The following is a 15,163-nucleotide window of genomic DNA, read 5'->3' on the forward strand; positions in this document are numbered from 1 at the left end:
TTCACGCATGAAGAGGATTGCAAAGGAGTGGTTACTACCGTATACATATATATATATATAGAGAGAGAGATACATATACATGCATAATATATACTACTTAAGCAGGCCCCCCACAATGAGAAACACCAATATAGCTTATTTAATCATTTATACTAACACTATTCTTATAGATAGGAATACATATTTACATTATGCATATATAAATGTGAAAATTTGTTGTACTCCTTTTTATAAAACCAAAGTTATAGAGTTTAAAAAAAACTTTCAATTTTTAAAATATTAAAAAATAAAAATATATAATTACAAAAAAATAAATTATTAAAAAAAATTATGAAGAAATAAGAAAAATTGAAAGGCATAAATTGATCACCTATTATTTTATAAATATGATGTTGGAATTTTTTTTACAGCATTTATGGCTAATTAAATTTTGTCGCCCCCATTTTGTTATTTATTTATTTCGATTATATTTATTTTATTTTTTATTTTCCTTTTTTATAATTCAACATTTTAATTTTATTTAAATATGAAATTCATTTTCTACAACAACATAAAACATAAAAAAGAGACCATACTGTTTGATCAATATAAAGATTTATAATATATTATGATAAATTAGTAGTATTCCCTATAGTTACTAATTTTACCACTCGAAACTTATGCCTTTCCAATTTTCTTCGTAATAAAATGCGTATATAAAAGCTACTAATATATATGTACACATATATAACTAGATATTACATCAAGATATATGCCTAGCTCTATTCTATAAATGAATGAGATATAGATTTCCTACATGTTGCTAGCCATATAACACATAAGTGGCAAAATAATTGTAGAAGGATGATCCAGCCAAACAATTAATTGCACATTTTAAAAAATATAAAATGTACACATTTGTTTACGTTTAATTTATTAACACATTTTTTATGTTAAAAAGGGAACACAAAATGGGTATATATATATTTATATAAATAGTACTAACCATAATATGGTGTGTAATATGGGGTATGAACTATAATAGACAAAATATGGGGAAGCGGGGCAGAATGAAATAAAAAATAAAACAATGCTAAGATAAATAGATATTGGAATTAAAATTTTTTAACAATGAAAAGAAAGAATATTTCTCAATATGAGTAATACAAACATAGATACAAAATTCTCATGAATGATAAACTATTTTTTGCCATTCCTTTCATGGTCATGCAAAAAAAAAAATGTCCAAAAGAAATTTTATTTTTAACAACAAGGAAAGAATTTTTTCTGTTTACTTCTTCTTTTATTTACTATAGGCATTTTTCTAATGCTACATGCATGGCCCATTTTAGGCATTGCAGAATCGATGTTTTGGTTTTGATCCATATGTTGCATATACATTTTTGGGTTATTCATATTTTCAAATATAGGCATAGGATATTGTGAATTTCCATAATAATTGTTATTATTAAGTATGCTTGTGTTATAGTCTGTGTTGGGAAAATTAAAACCATTTGAATATAACATTGTTTCTGTATCTGGGCCTGGTAAATTGTTTATATAATCAGTAGGAAACATATCAGAAGTATTTGGATTCATATACATAGCCTCGCCATTATTATTATTAATACTATTGTTATTGTAGCCTTCTATATCATATGGCATTTGATTACCTTGAATGCTATGTTGAGTATTATTATAATTGATTAAATTTCGATAATTTTCAAGCCCAGAAGTATCTAAATGGGTGTTCATTCCTTTCATATTCATACCATCAGTTTGTCGAGTCTGCATAACACTATGTATTGGTATTGTATTATTATAACGGTTTAAGGATTGTTCTAATTTATATTGCTCCATTATATCTGCTTTATATTTTTCTCCATCCACAACATACTCACTATTATTATAGCCATTTGCTAATCCTGTGCCATTCATTAAATAATTGTTATTCATGCTGCTGTATCCAAAATTGTTTGCACTTGCATTATATTGAGGATCTTCCACAAGTCTAGAAGAATTTAGAACACTTCCCATATTATATGAACCGTCCATATTGATTATATATTTGTATAGAAATAAATCAAAAAGAAATCACAAAAATAGCAATTGCGTAAGAATGAAAAAAACGCAAAAAAATAATCCAGCAATTGGAAAAATAACAATATAATTTATTATTATATCTTTACATGCAAATATATGAAAAATACTGGTGATAAAAAAAACAAAACTAAGAATAAAATAATATATCAGCAATTGACATGTGTATATATACAAATATATATTTTTTTTTTCCTTTTTTAAATAAATAATTTATATTAGTAACAAATTCAACTACAAGCTTTGCAAAATACAATTTTAATGTAGACAAAAAATTGTAACAAAATAAATCCTAAGCAAAATATAAATTCATAAATAAATATTTATTAATGATTAACAATTGATATACATTAAAATATTTGAACAATTTGGAATAAAAAAGAAAAAAAAAACACACACATTTTAGCTTGTTATAAAAAAAAATGAAAAAAGTATTTATCTTTATATAGTAGGTAGCTTTTATAAGGGTAAAAAAAAAATGAATAAGACAGGTTTTGGTTTTAAAAATATGAACAGACAGGTTTATAACAATATATGCACATATATAATATACGTATGTAGATATATTCTTGCATATAATAATGAGCATATCATAGGTTTTTATATAAGACAGTAAAAATTATAATATTCAAGGAAAAATGAATAATTATTAAATAATAAATATAAACTATTTTTTTCTTTTTTATAGAACTATTTTTAGGAATTCATTTTTTTTGAGTATTTCTGGTATAAAATATATTTTCACTAAATGTATTATTTTCTCTATATTGCACACACTTTAGGTTAAAAAATATCCTACATACTTTGCATGTATGGAATATGTATAAATATTTTATGAACAAGAAATAATATTATTAACATGAGATAGACTAAAAAAAAAAAAATCACCATTATTAGCTATATAGCTTAAAATTTTACTTTTATTTTATTATTGTTAATGTAGAAATGTAGTATTAAAAGAGAAAGCGCTTTATTAGTCACCAAATATATGTATAAGTTACACAGTTGTATTAGTCTAATATTTTTGGATTTTTACAATTTGTTTGACTATTAATTTATGTATTGACAATTTAAATTATTATTTGAAAATGTGCATATGTGTGCGTAGGTACATTATTTATAAAAGAGAAAAAGAGAAAGTAAAGAATGCCAAAAAGTAAAATAAAACAAAAAAGCCTTTTATATCCTTTCCTAAACATTCTAGTTAAATAAAGCTTGTTACACGGGCTTAACAAAAGGGTAACACTAGATATGCTATTTTAAGAAATACCCCCTTTTTTTATAAAATTATAATATATAATTAAAAGCAAAAAGAATACGTAAAAATTAAAAAGTTAATTTTATATTTTGAAAGCGTTAATAAAAAATTATCAAGGATATATAAAATTGTATAGTAACAAAAAATTCAACTACAATAAAAAAATTATATAAAACAAAACAGTAAAAGTAATGTAAACTATTGATCATAATGATAAATAGTTTTAAGGAGGTCATTTGATAATGCCTTCAACTTTTTTTTATATCATATTATTTATAAAGTTCATATTTGCATTGACCCTTATGCCATTTGAATTGTCTCTATAAATAATATGGAAAAAAATTGGAAACTATACGATATGATTTGGATGATGCTTATATTTGTCTTTATGTTATTCTGTCAGCAATTTTGTGCAGAATAAATTGTTTTGTAATTGTAAATCCAAAGCATAGGAATTTTATTACGTCTTTCATCATCTTCGTCATTTGAATTATATTTCGCGTTGTGCTATAAAAGTTTTAATAAAATTAAAAAGGTTTAGTAATATTAAAAGATATATATTTATTAATATTGAGAATATTATTTGGGGAGTTATATGCTTAAAAATAAGTATGTACATATATAAGCATGCTTATAATTTTTTTTTTCGAACTTGTCTAATAAGATTTAAGTCGCTTTGTAGTTGGTGAAGAGAGGTAGTCAATTTCAGGCCATCGTTCTGTATAAAGAATACAAAGAATATAAAAATAATAAAATTAAAAAAGTATGTTATAAGTAATGCTAATAATGAAAACAAAAATGATTATAAAATGTGCTTACTGAGCCAAGATAATGCTGACCCGATTTTTGTATTTTTTTCTGTATTTTAAAAAATGAAAATGATAATATAAGAGGAAATAAAAATGGAAACAAACATATAGACAAAAAATGTCAATTTGCTTACATGAAACAGTATATATGTATGGATTTTTTTATTACCAATGTATCTTGATTAAAGCCAATATTATTTCCTAGAGCCAGTTTCTTCATTTGGCCCTTTTCATTTAAATTGTTATGTGGTTGAATATATGGTGAGTTTATGTCTGATATTCTTTCGTCAGAGCCATCATATCCAAATCGATCATACCTTATACTACATTGAAAAAATTAAGAAAATACTTTAATATAAATTATGGAGAAAAAAATAAAATGGGTCATACATACAGGTATAAGATATATATTACAAATTATGTCTTTTTTTTTTTATATAATTTATACTCATTTTCCCCTTCAAATAAAATATAGCTTTCACTATTGTCTGTTTCCATTTTTGTTTAAATTTAAAAAATTTTTAATTTATATTGTATTTAATAATATGAAGATACAAACATGGTGGCATGTTGTTTGTTTTTTTTTTTAATATATATATATCATTTGTTTAAAAAATTATATATTACAAATTAAATGGTATATATATTATTTTTGTGTATTTTCCTTAAATACAACATCGTATAACAATATATATATTTTTATGGTTTACAAAAAATTTTCATTCAGTTATATAGACAAAAAAAAAGAATAAACATATATTACCGAATAAAAAATGAAGTCTTAATTTTTCACAAGGGAATTAAATTATATAAAAAAAATTATAAATTATTTTGTTATATATATACATACATTTTTTGAAACATACATATGCATGTAAAAATATCACAAATATCCGCATTATTATGGTCGTAAAAATGCCAATAATAAAAATGATATACTTAAAAAATTATTATAAAGCATTTAAAAAAAAAAATTAATATATATAAATATATTAAAATAATGCGTTAATCAAATATGTGTTTATAACAAATTTATATGAGGATAAATATGCCGTTGCATGTTTATTGTTGTTTAATTCAAGGGTCTTGCCGATTTGGTATCATTATTTGTTCGTTTGGTTATTCATTTATTTTTTTTTTAATTTTTTTTTTTTAACATATTTTAGCTAGCCATAAAAGCTTAAGCTAGCTCACATAATAAGCCTGTCTATTTTTAACACTTTTTGATATCTTGGTAAAATAATAAATAGGAGGAACTTATATCAAACATATATCATATGTGGATGGAGTATGACAAGTGCAAGAATACAAAAACAGTTCAATACTTACGTAGACATAACTTTTTTCTTGTACACCCATGTGATAATATGTGGATATAAATTTATGAAGAAATATGTTCATATAAATTTATGAACAAATATATGTGCCAATGGGGATTCCTAAAATATATCGGGGGTATCGGTAAAATTGTGATTTTTCTTAGTTTCCCAATAAGTGTTATTAAATAGGTACATTTCCTTGTCTTTATAAATAGGGTCTTTATTTTTATTAAACCATTTAGGTTTATATGGATTATTTTTTGTAAATTTTTTTGCATTCATTCGTTGTTTATTTTCTAATCGATGTTTTTCATTCATAGCAATTTCAATATTTCCATTTTCATAATTTCTTTGATCAGGTCTAAATCGGCTATCAGTACAAGCTATTGAAGCCCCTTTTGACCTGTCATATTCAGGTGAAATTTCATTTAATTCCATAGTCATACTATTAAAGCCATAATAAAGTTCATTATTTTTTGGTTTTTCTTGAGCTTTCCAAACACATATACTATTTAAATTATTTATATTATCTTCATAAAACTTCCAATCAAAATTATTAATAAATTCATTTAAATTATTTCTATTAAAGTGTTGTGAATTTTCTGTTCCATCTTCATTAAAAAAATATGTATCGTAATTTTGTTTTTTTAAATTTTTTACATAAGCAATATATATTTCTTGTGACCATTTTCCATGAATAAAAAATATTACATTTTTAAATCTATCACATACTATTCCTCTTATTTTATGTATTTCATTATCAAACCATCCTTTTTTTAAATAGCTAACAATTGAAAAATCACCATTATTATGATTTCTTATTAATATATTTCCATACAATTCGACCCATATTTTACCGAATATTATATTATGAATAATCATATTAGCTCGTTGATACGTATAATGCTCTGTCCCATATTCTTCACCATCCTTATTTTTTTCATTTATTTTGTTTTCCTTCATCTCTTTACTATTATTGGGAATGTTAAAATTGAATGTCTTTTCATTTTGATTTTTTCCATTGTCTACAGGAAATAAACTGTCTGGTACCGTCTTTTCCCTAACTGTTTCCGAGTCTACTTCTTTATTTTCATCAATGTTAATATTCTGGCTTAGCTTTTCTCCACAATTTTTTTCTAAAAGTTTATTATCAGCTAGACTAGACGATCTATTAGTAACTATATCAGGAGTTGAAGATGAATTTTTTTTTTTGTATTTTAGTATAAGGTGGCTATATCCTGGTGTAACAACTTCAACCGATTTTCCCAAAATTTGTACATTTACTATAATACTAGCAAAATTTTCCATATATTCATTATGACAATGATATGCAGTAATAGGAGGATGATGAACAACTTGTTCAGAAATAAAATAAAAATTTCTGTGTATTAATTCATATGTTTCCCCTAATAATGGATTAAATGGTTTAAAGGTTCGACCTATTACTGAAGCATATGGTGATATTGTAAATGCAGTTACAAATGCTAATCTACTAGTAGTTTCAATTTGATTTGATGCATGTTTTAATAAATATATATATTGAAAATCTTCAGCTAACCTTTGAAGAAATGATGAAGGTTCATTTAAATAAATCGGCATACCAATACGTGATAAATCTTTTCCAATACAATCTTTTAATAAAGACCACATACTTATTTTTATATCTGTTCTTGGGCTAGGTAATTTTGTTCGTCTCTTAATACTTTTATCTGTATATATATCTATATTCCTAAAATTTAGTGATTTCTTATTTTTTCGATTACACATATTTATTAACATATTTGTATCGTCACTTTCATCATCACTACTACTCATATTATTTTCCATTTTGGGAATTTCACATTTATCAATTGAATAACATTCTTCGATTTTTGATATAAAATTATCTATCTTTTTTACTTCAACTTGTTTATTTTTATCGTTGTCATCTTGAATTGCTATACCCTTTTCCTCTTCCCTCCTATTAATCAATTTTTCATTATCATAGGATATTGCTTCGTCATTCTTATTCTTTTCTTCGTTACCTCCGTTTTCTTCAAATTTGTTACCTCCGTTTTCTTTAAATTTGTTACCTCCGTTTTCATCAAATTTGTTACCTCCGTTTTCATCAAATTTGTTACCTCCGTTTTCATCGATATGGTTATCTTCGAGTGTTATGCCTTCCATATTTGTGCTTTCTAAACTAGCACTATTATCAACTACGTCATTATCATGTTTACAAATATTTTTTTGTGTATATGTATTTATAATGTCACTATGTTCATCGTTGTAAGAATCGTCATCATCGCAATCGAAGAATAAATCGTTATCGTCATTTTTTTCTATTTTATCTTCACTTTCTTGATTGTTTTCAAAAAATATTGTTTGATTTTTTTTTTTATCTCCTTTTTCTTTTGAATTGTTAATATTTTTTTGAATATCTTTTGATTTTTCAAGAAAATAATTTTCTTTAGCCAACAATTTTAATGACTTGTTCATAACTTTTGATTGCATATTTTCTTCTTTTAATAAAATTTCTGAACAGTTAATATATTTTTCAACAACAATATCTATATATTCAATTGAAGAATATAATTTATATAATAAAATAGATATGCCATTATCATTCCCTTTTAAATTATTTTTTGATTTTATTTTTTTTAAAATTAATTTAGCTTTATCATATTCTGAATATTCTATTAAATCTCGAATTATTTCTCTTAAAGTAACAATATTTTCCATGAGACAAAGTGTTGGATTTTTATCTTCGAAATCAGTAGAGTTTATAAACAACTCTTCAATATTTTTTATTCTATCCTTCATTTTATTTCTTATTTTTCCCCCAACATTCTCCTTTTCTTTATCTATTTTTATTTCTTGTGTTTCACAATTAGGTACGCAAAACTCAGAACCATTCCCTTGAATTGGTTGCCCCTTTATTTCTCTTTGAACTCCCTCCAAATTAATATCACTCCTATTGCTATTACCACTAATAGCATCATCGAAACCTTCTTCATTAATTTTTCCTAAAATTGTTGTTGTAGGGTTTATTTCCTTTAGTTCTTCATTGCGTAATGGTAAATTTGGAGAATTTGGATATTCATTATTTTTCAAAACATAATTTATCGACTGTCTTTTCCTATATTCATTAGTATTTTTAATTATGTTTTTTAAAAATTCAGAATTTGTTGAAGTATTTAAATTATTAAGATGAATATAATTTTGTTTTTTATTGTGAGCATAACTTCCTTGTGCATAATTAAGTTGAGCCCTTTTAAAAGAGATATACCATTTGTGTTTATCTTCTGGCAAATTCGCTTTTAAATATAATACCCCTTGTTCAATTGTATCAATCTCAAAATGTAAAGGGTCACCAGGACATACTCTTATTTTACAATGAGATAGAACAAAAGTTTCTTTTGTTGGTAAATATTTATCAATTGAATATCGTAAAATTCCATTTTCTAAAACAAAATACCTAGGTCTATAATTCCCTATTATATTAGTCCATTTATTTAGCCATCCTTCATGTATAATTCTTTTATCTCTGCTATATGGCTTTCTTTGATCGTGATTTATATTATCATTGGTTTGCATGGTCTCAAATTGTGTCTTATTATTTTTTTGTGTAGTATTTTCAGAGGGAATACGTGTTAAGGCATCCTTTTTTTCGCTGAAAAGTTTTAAGTTTAAATATTTTCCGCCCAACATAGTTTACCTGTTTTTTCGTCACCCCCTGCTCATTATACGTTTTAATTCAAATGTATATGCGCATAGGGGTGTACATGTATATTTTGTTTATCAATCTATTTCCAATTGTAAGAAAATACTTCACATGAAGATATATATATTTATTGTCACGAATACGAGAATAGGCATATGCACACACGCTTATATTATATATATATGTATATATGCATATTCATCTATTAATTTATTAACCTATGTCTGAGTGTGTAACTTTTCTGTAATGCTCATATTTGCCTATTTTTCACCCCTGGATTTGATCAATATAATTACCCTTTTTATTAATTGCTTCACAACAAGGAATGCAATGAAATGACTTTTTTATGTAGAATTATTTTCAATATGTTTTTACGGAAAACAAGACATTTTCGTAAAAAAAATAATAAATAACATAAAATAAATAATAATTATGTAAAAAGTAATATGCATAAATGAAAAAATATAATATATACAAAAGAAAAAAAAAAATACTACAAATGTACATATATAAATGGGAAAATAAAAAATACTAATGGCTACAATTCAACCTTTACATATGCAAAAATTAATCTTATGGTAAAGAACAAGAAAAGGAAATAAAAAAAATAAAATGAAAACAAAAAAGAAGGAAAATTTTTTAAATTATAACAAATAAAATTATAAGGAGATATTACTAAAATTGTAATATATATGAGTGTGTATTTTATTTATCATCATATGAATAGTAGTCATTTGAACAAATAAAATGTATGAACAGAATATTTAATATGTGAAAAATTATGACCTGTTCATGTTAATATTAAAAAAAAGTGTTATTTTATATGACAATAATAAAAGTATTGCTACATATAAAACACAACATTCATTATTCATCCACACATTTCCATAGAAAGGAAAATATATATTATACATATGTGCTGATATAATAATATATTTAAATTTATTAACATTATTCAACCTATCAATACATATAACAATGTGGATATCCCTCTTTTATCTTTTAAAAGATTTTTGGTGTGTAATGAAATAGGGTAAAGGGAAATGGAAAAAAAAATACACAAGAGAAAAATACAAAATTTTCCTATTACAACCAATCCATTATGCTAGATATGTATAAATATATTCATATTTATCACTTTATATTTTTCTTCTAAAAATTTTTATTTTATATTTTTTGTTATTTTCAAATTAAGCCTTAATATATATTAACGTATTTTACCCCATGTTTATGCAAATAACTTAATATCTATATAATGTTGAGAATTAGCTAAGGGCTTTTGCCATTTTTTTTTTTTTTTTAAAAATTTGTTTATGGCTAGTTGTTGTGTGCATATTATTATTATTTTTTTTTTGTCTTAAAAGCATAATTTCAATATGTTTTTTACTTAACCTTTTGTATTTATTTGAAGCAGTTTTGACATAAAATAATTTAGGGTATATGTATGCAAGTTTGTTTGAACAAATATTTTTTGAATTTTTACATTTTTTAATTTTGCAATAGCATATTATATAAAATGCCAATAAAATTATTAAAGATGGTATAATACCTGCAATGAATAAAACCGTGTAATGATATTTGTAATGTCTACAAGTTGCACAGTCGATTGATTTTGGCCTTCCTTTAGTTCTATCAATTATGTAATATATAATATCAAAATAATTTGATTTATTTAGTAGATCGTTTACTTCTTGTACATTTTCAAAAATGAGTTTCTTTTTATCATATTTGCTGTGGCTTTTAGGAGGAACGTCATTATGATTGGGATCATCGATAGTACTATTACTTTCTGAATATACTTTTATATGTACAACAATTTTGTCTGTATCCATATTAATTATAACATGATTTATTAAGTTATGATCAATTGCTTCTCCGAATTGGCCAACTATATCTATGATTTCTGTAATATGATTTTTAACACATGCACCATAAATATGTATAGAATATATTCTGCTAATGTTTTTTATATTTGTTAATATATATTTTTTAATATTTTTAAATGTAAAATTTATTGAAAATTTAAGTTTTAAAAAAATATGCATAGATACTTCTTCATATTTTGTTTCCTCATCATTTAATATTGGATTTTCTGAATCACCAAATATATATCTAGCCATATAAAAATTGGCTACTTTATATGTTAATGAAAATTGAAGTTGATTAGTTACATTATCCATTAAAATATTATACATATTCTCAATTGTAAAATGGGAATCATATATTTGATCTTCTATTACGCCATCTTTTTTATGTGGAGTACTTATAAAAATCTGAATCATTATTTTATTTTGATTTTCTTTTTTTTCAAAAAATTTCGCATGGAAATCTTCATCATTCTTCTTATCGTCCCGTCTTTTTCCAGAATTTATTCGAACTTCATCATCTTCTTCATTATTAGTTGACGAACCAATTAATACTTTATCCATTGTTATATCCAATTTATTTTCATCTATAGTTCTATATCCTAAAATCTTTAATTCGGGAATATGCATTTTTGTAAATTCATTAAAAATATAAGATAAATCTTTATGGCCGACTTCTTGCGGAAGCATCCTATAAAAAAATCTTTTTATAATATTCATTAAGTCTATATAAATATTATAAATGTCTTCTTGACTAACTTTTGCATCATTTTTTCTATCTAATGTTATATATAATAATATACTGCCTGTATTTATGGATAATTTATGTTTCATTATTTTATGGATATTATTTATAACTAACCATTGGATTACTGTATTTTCATATATTATTAAGATCATTTGTTTTTTTGTGGCATCATCTAATGTCTGATAGCTAGCTATTATTGATATGTACAATATTTCTAGAAATATATGAAGGGCTTGCTGATAATTATTATAATAAAAAAATTTTATTTTGTTAAAAGGAATAAATGATAGCATATCTCTTTTTTTTCGGTAAGTATTATTTATTTGAAGGTTTGGCTCGTTTTTTTTGTCTTGTTTTTTTTTATTTTGTAATTTAATGTTGTATGCAACTTCTTTGGCTATCTCTTTTTCAATTTCATTTGCAATTTTTATATCTAACTCATTTTTTTCATATATTTGTTTATATTTTATCAATGATATCTTTTTTATTTCCTCATATATGTTTGAATAGGATTCATTATTTTTTTGATTTATTCCGAAAATCATATTATCTAGATTTTTTACGATGCCATCTATCGTTATATTTTTATTTAACAAATTTGAAGAGACCAAAATCTTCATAAAAACTAAACGGAAAAAATGATAATCGCCTTTATGAAATGTTTTTGTCAATCTATTATTATAAAAATTGGCTGCAAAATAATTCCTTTCGTTGCTATTACTTTTCATCGAGCATATATATCCTTTCATAAAAAGGATCATAATAATATGAATGGCATAATAAATACTCATTTTATTATATTGTTTTACAGTTATAGTATATCAAATAAATAAATATATATATATATATATATATATATATATATATATATGGTAAGACACACATGCATATGTGTATTCTTTGCCTATTAATATTTATGAATGTCTTATTTTTCCATGGTAGTATAATATAAATATATTAACATTATATATATGCGAATGTGTGATATTTTAGAACTTGCATTAAAACAATTTTAGTGTTTCAAATTATTGAAGAACAGTTCTGTTACTCTATACCAGTAATATACATATGGAATAAAATTTTTACTTAAAATTGAGCAAAGAGCTTAAAAAGTTTTTTTTTAAAATAAAAATTTATAAGAAATAGCTATTATGAAAAAGTAATTGGGATTATTTTTATTTATTTTATATGCATTTTTTTACAGTTTTATCTTTCGAAATAGTACCCACTTGCACAATTAAAAAAACTTAATTCCCTCATGATCGATCAAGAACAATGCATTATTGTAACACTAAGGACGTAGAAATTAAAAAAAGACATATATATTCCCTTTAAAATTGGTAGATTATATAGGAAATTTTATTATTCATTAATATTAGCATGACAACATATTAAAAGATTGGTGTCAATAGCATAGACCATGGTACACATATACTACCCCATTTTGTATATGTTACCCATTTTAAATATAAAAGAACGTCCTAAATAAATATATACAATTCACAGCACAAGTAATATGATAAAATTTCAAGGAAAAGTTGTAAAGACAGGAAATGCACACATTTGGAAAGATGAAAAAATTTTATGTATTATATAAACCTTTTAAAATATTATTTTTGTTTCTTTTTTTACATGAACAAAAAGCCATATATATAAATAACAAATAACCAAAGGGAATGTCAATTTTGGCTTGTTAAAAATATATCTATATTTTTACCTTACATGTTAATAATTTTATTACATAATTAGCTTTTACCTTTTTAATAAAAAAAAAAAAAAATAATAATAGCTAGCAATGTGTATGGAAATAAAGGTTAGGACAAATTTTATAAGAATAATATTTTCTACATTAACTTAATGTATTTTATATGTCCCGATTTTCGCTTTTTGTTTATTTTTGTTTATATTTGTTTTCTTTTTATGAACTTTTTATAAAAAGAATGGTTTTCTTAGGCATACTATGTCCCTTATTGTAATTGATAAATGTTCAACAAATGTGTATATTATATAATCTTACGTAAATATGCATATATAATACACTATATAAATATAATTAAACATTGCTTATGTGCATATATTTATATTATTAGTACCAAATAAGTAAGTAACCATTTATTTTCATTTGGCGTGTAATGTATATATACATGTGGTTTCCTTTTTTTATTTGTTTCGTATTAAGTTTTATTATAAAAAAAAAATAATAAAATGAATGATTATATATTTTACACAATTTTTTTAAGGAACAAAATTTATCTTTTTAACAAGTTTGTAATGATTTATTTTTCCCGTTTGTAGAAATTAAAAACATTGCATTTAATGATAGTAAAGAAAAAATAAAATACATATGTAATGTATTTATATATTACCCTTAAATATATATTTCATACAAATTCACACACAAAAAAAATTATATATAATATACCATTAAATTATATATTACACAATTTTAAATATGATTTTACTTGAAAATGAAAAAGATCGCTATATTTGCTATTAAAAAAAGCATAATACTTTTAAAAGCCTTTTAGCAACACACAAGCTTATACAATTTTTGTATTCCCATTTTAAGTCCCTTTCACATATATGCTATAATATATATATATATATATATATATATATATATATATGATTAAAAGGGGGAGAGAAAATATATTGTATATAAATAATACATGTATGTAATAGTATTCCATACGAATAAATGAAACTTATATACTAATCAGGACATCAAACTCATGAAATAAAAAAAGAAACTCATAGAATGAGGTAATAGCATTTATTAATATTTGTCATTACTTACATATTAATATGTGCGTATGCGCGTTTGTATTATAACACTATATAAATTTACGCTATATAATAATGCGCAATTGTAGGTATATACATAATGCATTATATATTCATTTTAATTAATTATTTATTATATATATAGTATAATATATTTTTTAGTTACTTACAAACTGACATGATTATTTTATAAATCATAAAAAATTATGAGAAAAAATATGCTTATTTCATTTTTTTTTATAAATATTTTTTTCAAATAATTTTTTTGTAATTTCCAAAATTGTTATTATGCTCATGGTTTGTTTAAATTCATATGTACAATGGTATGTGTAATATACGCATGTACAATATATATATATGCGGCATAAATATATTAATAAGTAGTATATATATATAGATATGCATATAATATTAATGTATGTATATAAATTTGTGAACATTTCTTTTAATATGAAACAATTAGAATTAACAGTAGGAAAAGAAAAAAGTTGAGAAGGTGTTTAATAAGTAAAATAATTCAGCGAAAAAATTAAGTAAAAAAAATTAAGTAGATGAATATACGAAAAAAAAAAAAATAATTAGAAATAGTGCGAGCTTA

The 15,163-nt window shown here is 23.2% G+C and overlaps 4 protein-coding genes across 4 annotated transcripts; all 4 read right to left on the reverse strand.

Moving 5' to 3' along the window:
- Positions 1-1,242: 1,242 nt before the first annotated feature.
- On the reverse strand, positions 1,243-2,034 carry PVVCY_0903030 (conserved Plasmodium protein, unknown function; the record flags this gene model as incomplete). Its single annotated transcript, XM_008626642.1, has 1 exon — positions 1,243-2,034. The coding sequence occupies one exon, from the start codon at positions 2,032-2,034 to the stop codon at positions 1,243-1,245; it is 792 nt and encodes a 263-aa protein (XP_008624864.1).
- A 1,702-nt stretch (positions 2,035-3,736) lies between these two features.
- Positions 3,737-4,644, reverse strand: PVVCY_0903040 (conserved Plasmodium protein, unknown function; the record flags this gene model as incomplete). Its single annotated transcript, XM_037634349.1, has 5 exons — positions 3,737-3,844; positions 3,990-4,055; positions 4,177-4,195; positions 4,281-4,469; positions 4,595-4,644. The coding sequence occupies 5 exons, from the start codon at positions 4,642-4,644 to the stop codon at positions 3,737-3,739; spliced, it is 432 nt and encodes a 143-aa protein (XP_037490454.1).
- A 941-nt stretch (positions 4,645-5,585) lies between these two features.
- PVVCY_0903050 (oxysterol-binding protein, putative) lies at positions 5,586-9,155 on the reverse strand (the record flags this gene model as incomplete). Its single annotated transcript, XM_008626644.1, has 1 exon — positions 5,586-9,155. The coding sequence occupies one exon, from the start codon at positions 9,153-9,155 to the stop codon at positions 5,586-5,588; it is 3,570 nt and encodes a 1,189-aa protein (XP_008624866.1).
- Positions 9,156-10,433: 1,278 nt separating this feature from the next.
- Positions 10,434-12,572, reverse strand: PVVCY_0903060 (conserved Plasmodium protein, unknown function; the record flags this gene model as incomplete). The annotated part of the gene is made up of 1 exon (XM_008626645.1): positions 10,434-12,572. One exon carries the CDS (start codon positions 12,570-12,572, stop codon positions 10,434-10,436), a length of 2,139 nt encoding a protein of 712 aa, XP_008624867.1.
- Positions 12,573-15,163: the final 2,591 nt, after the last annotated feature.

This window comes from Plasmodium vinckei (assembly GCF_900681995.1).
Source record: "Plasmodium vinckei vinckei genome assembly, chromosome: PVVCY_09".
Lineage (NCBI taxonomy): Eukaryota > Apicomplexa > Aconoidasida > Haemosporida > Plasmodiidae > Plasmodium > Plasmodium vinckei.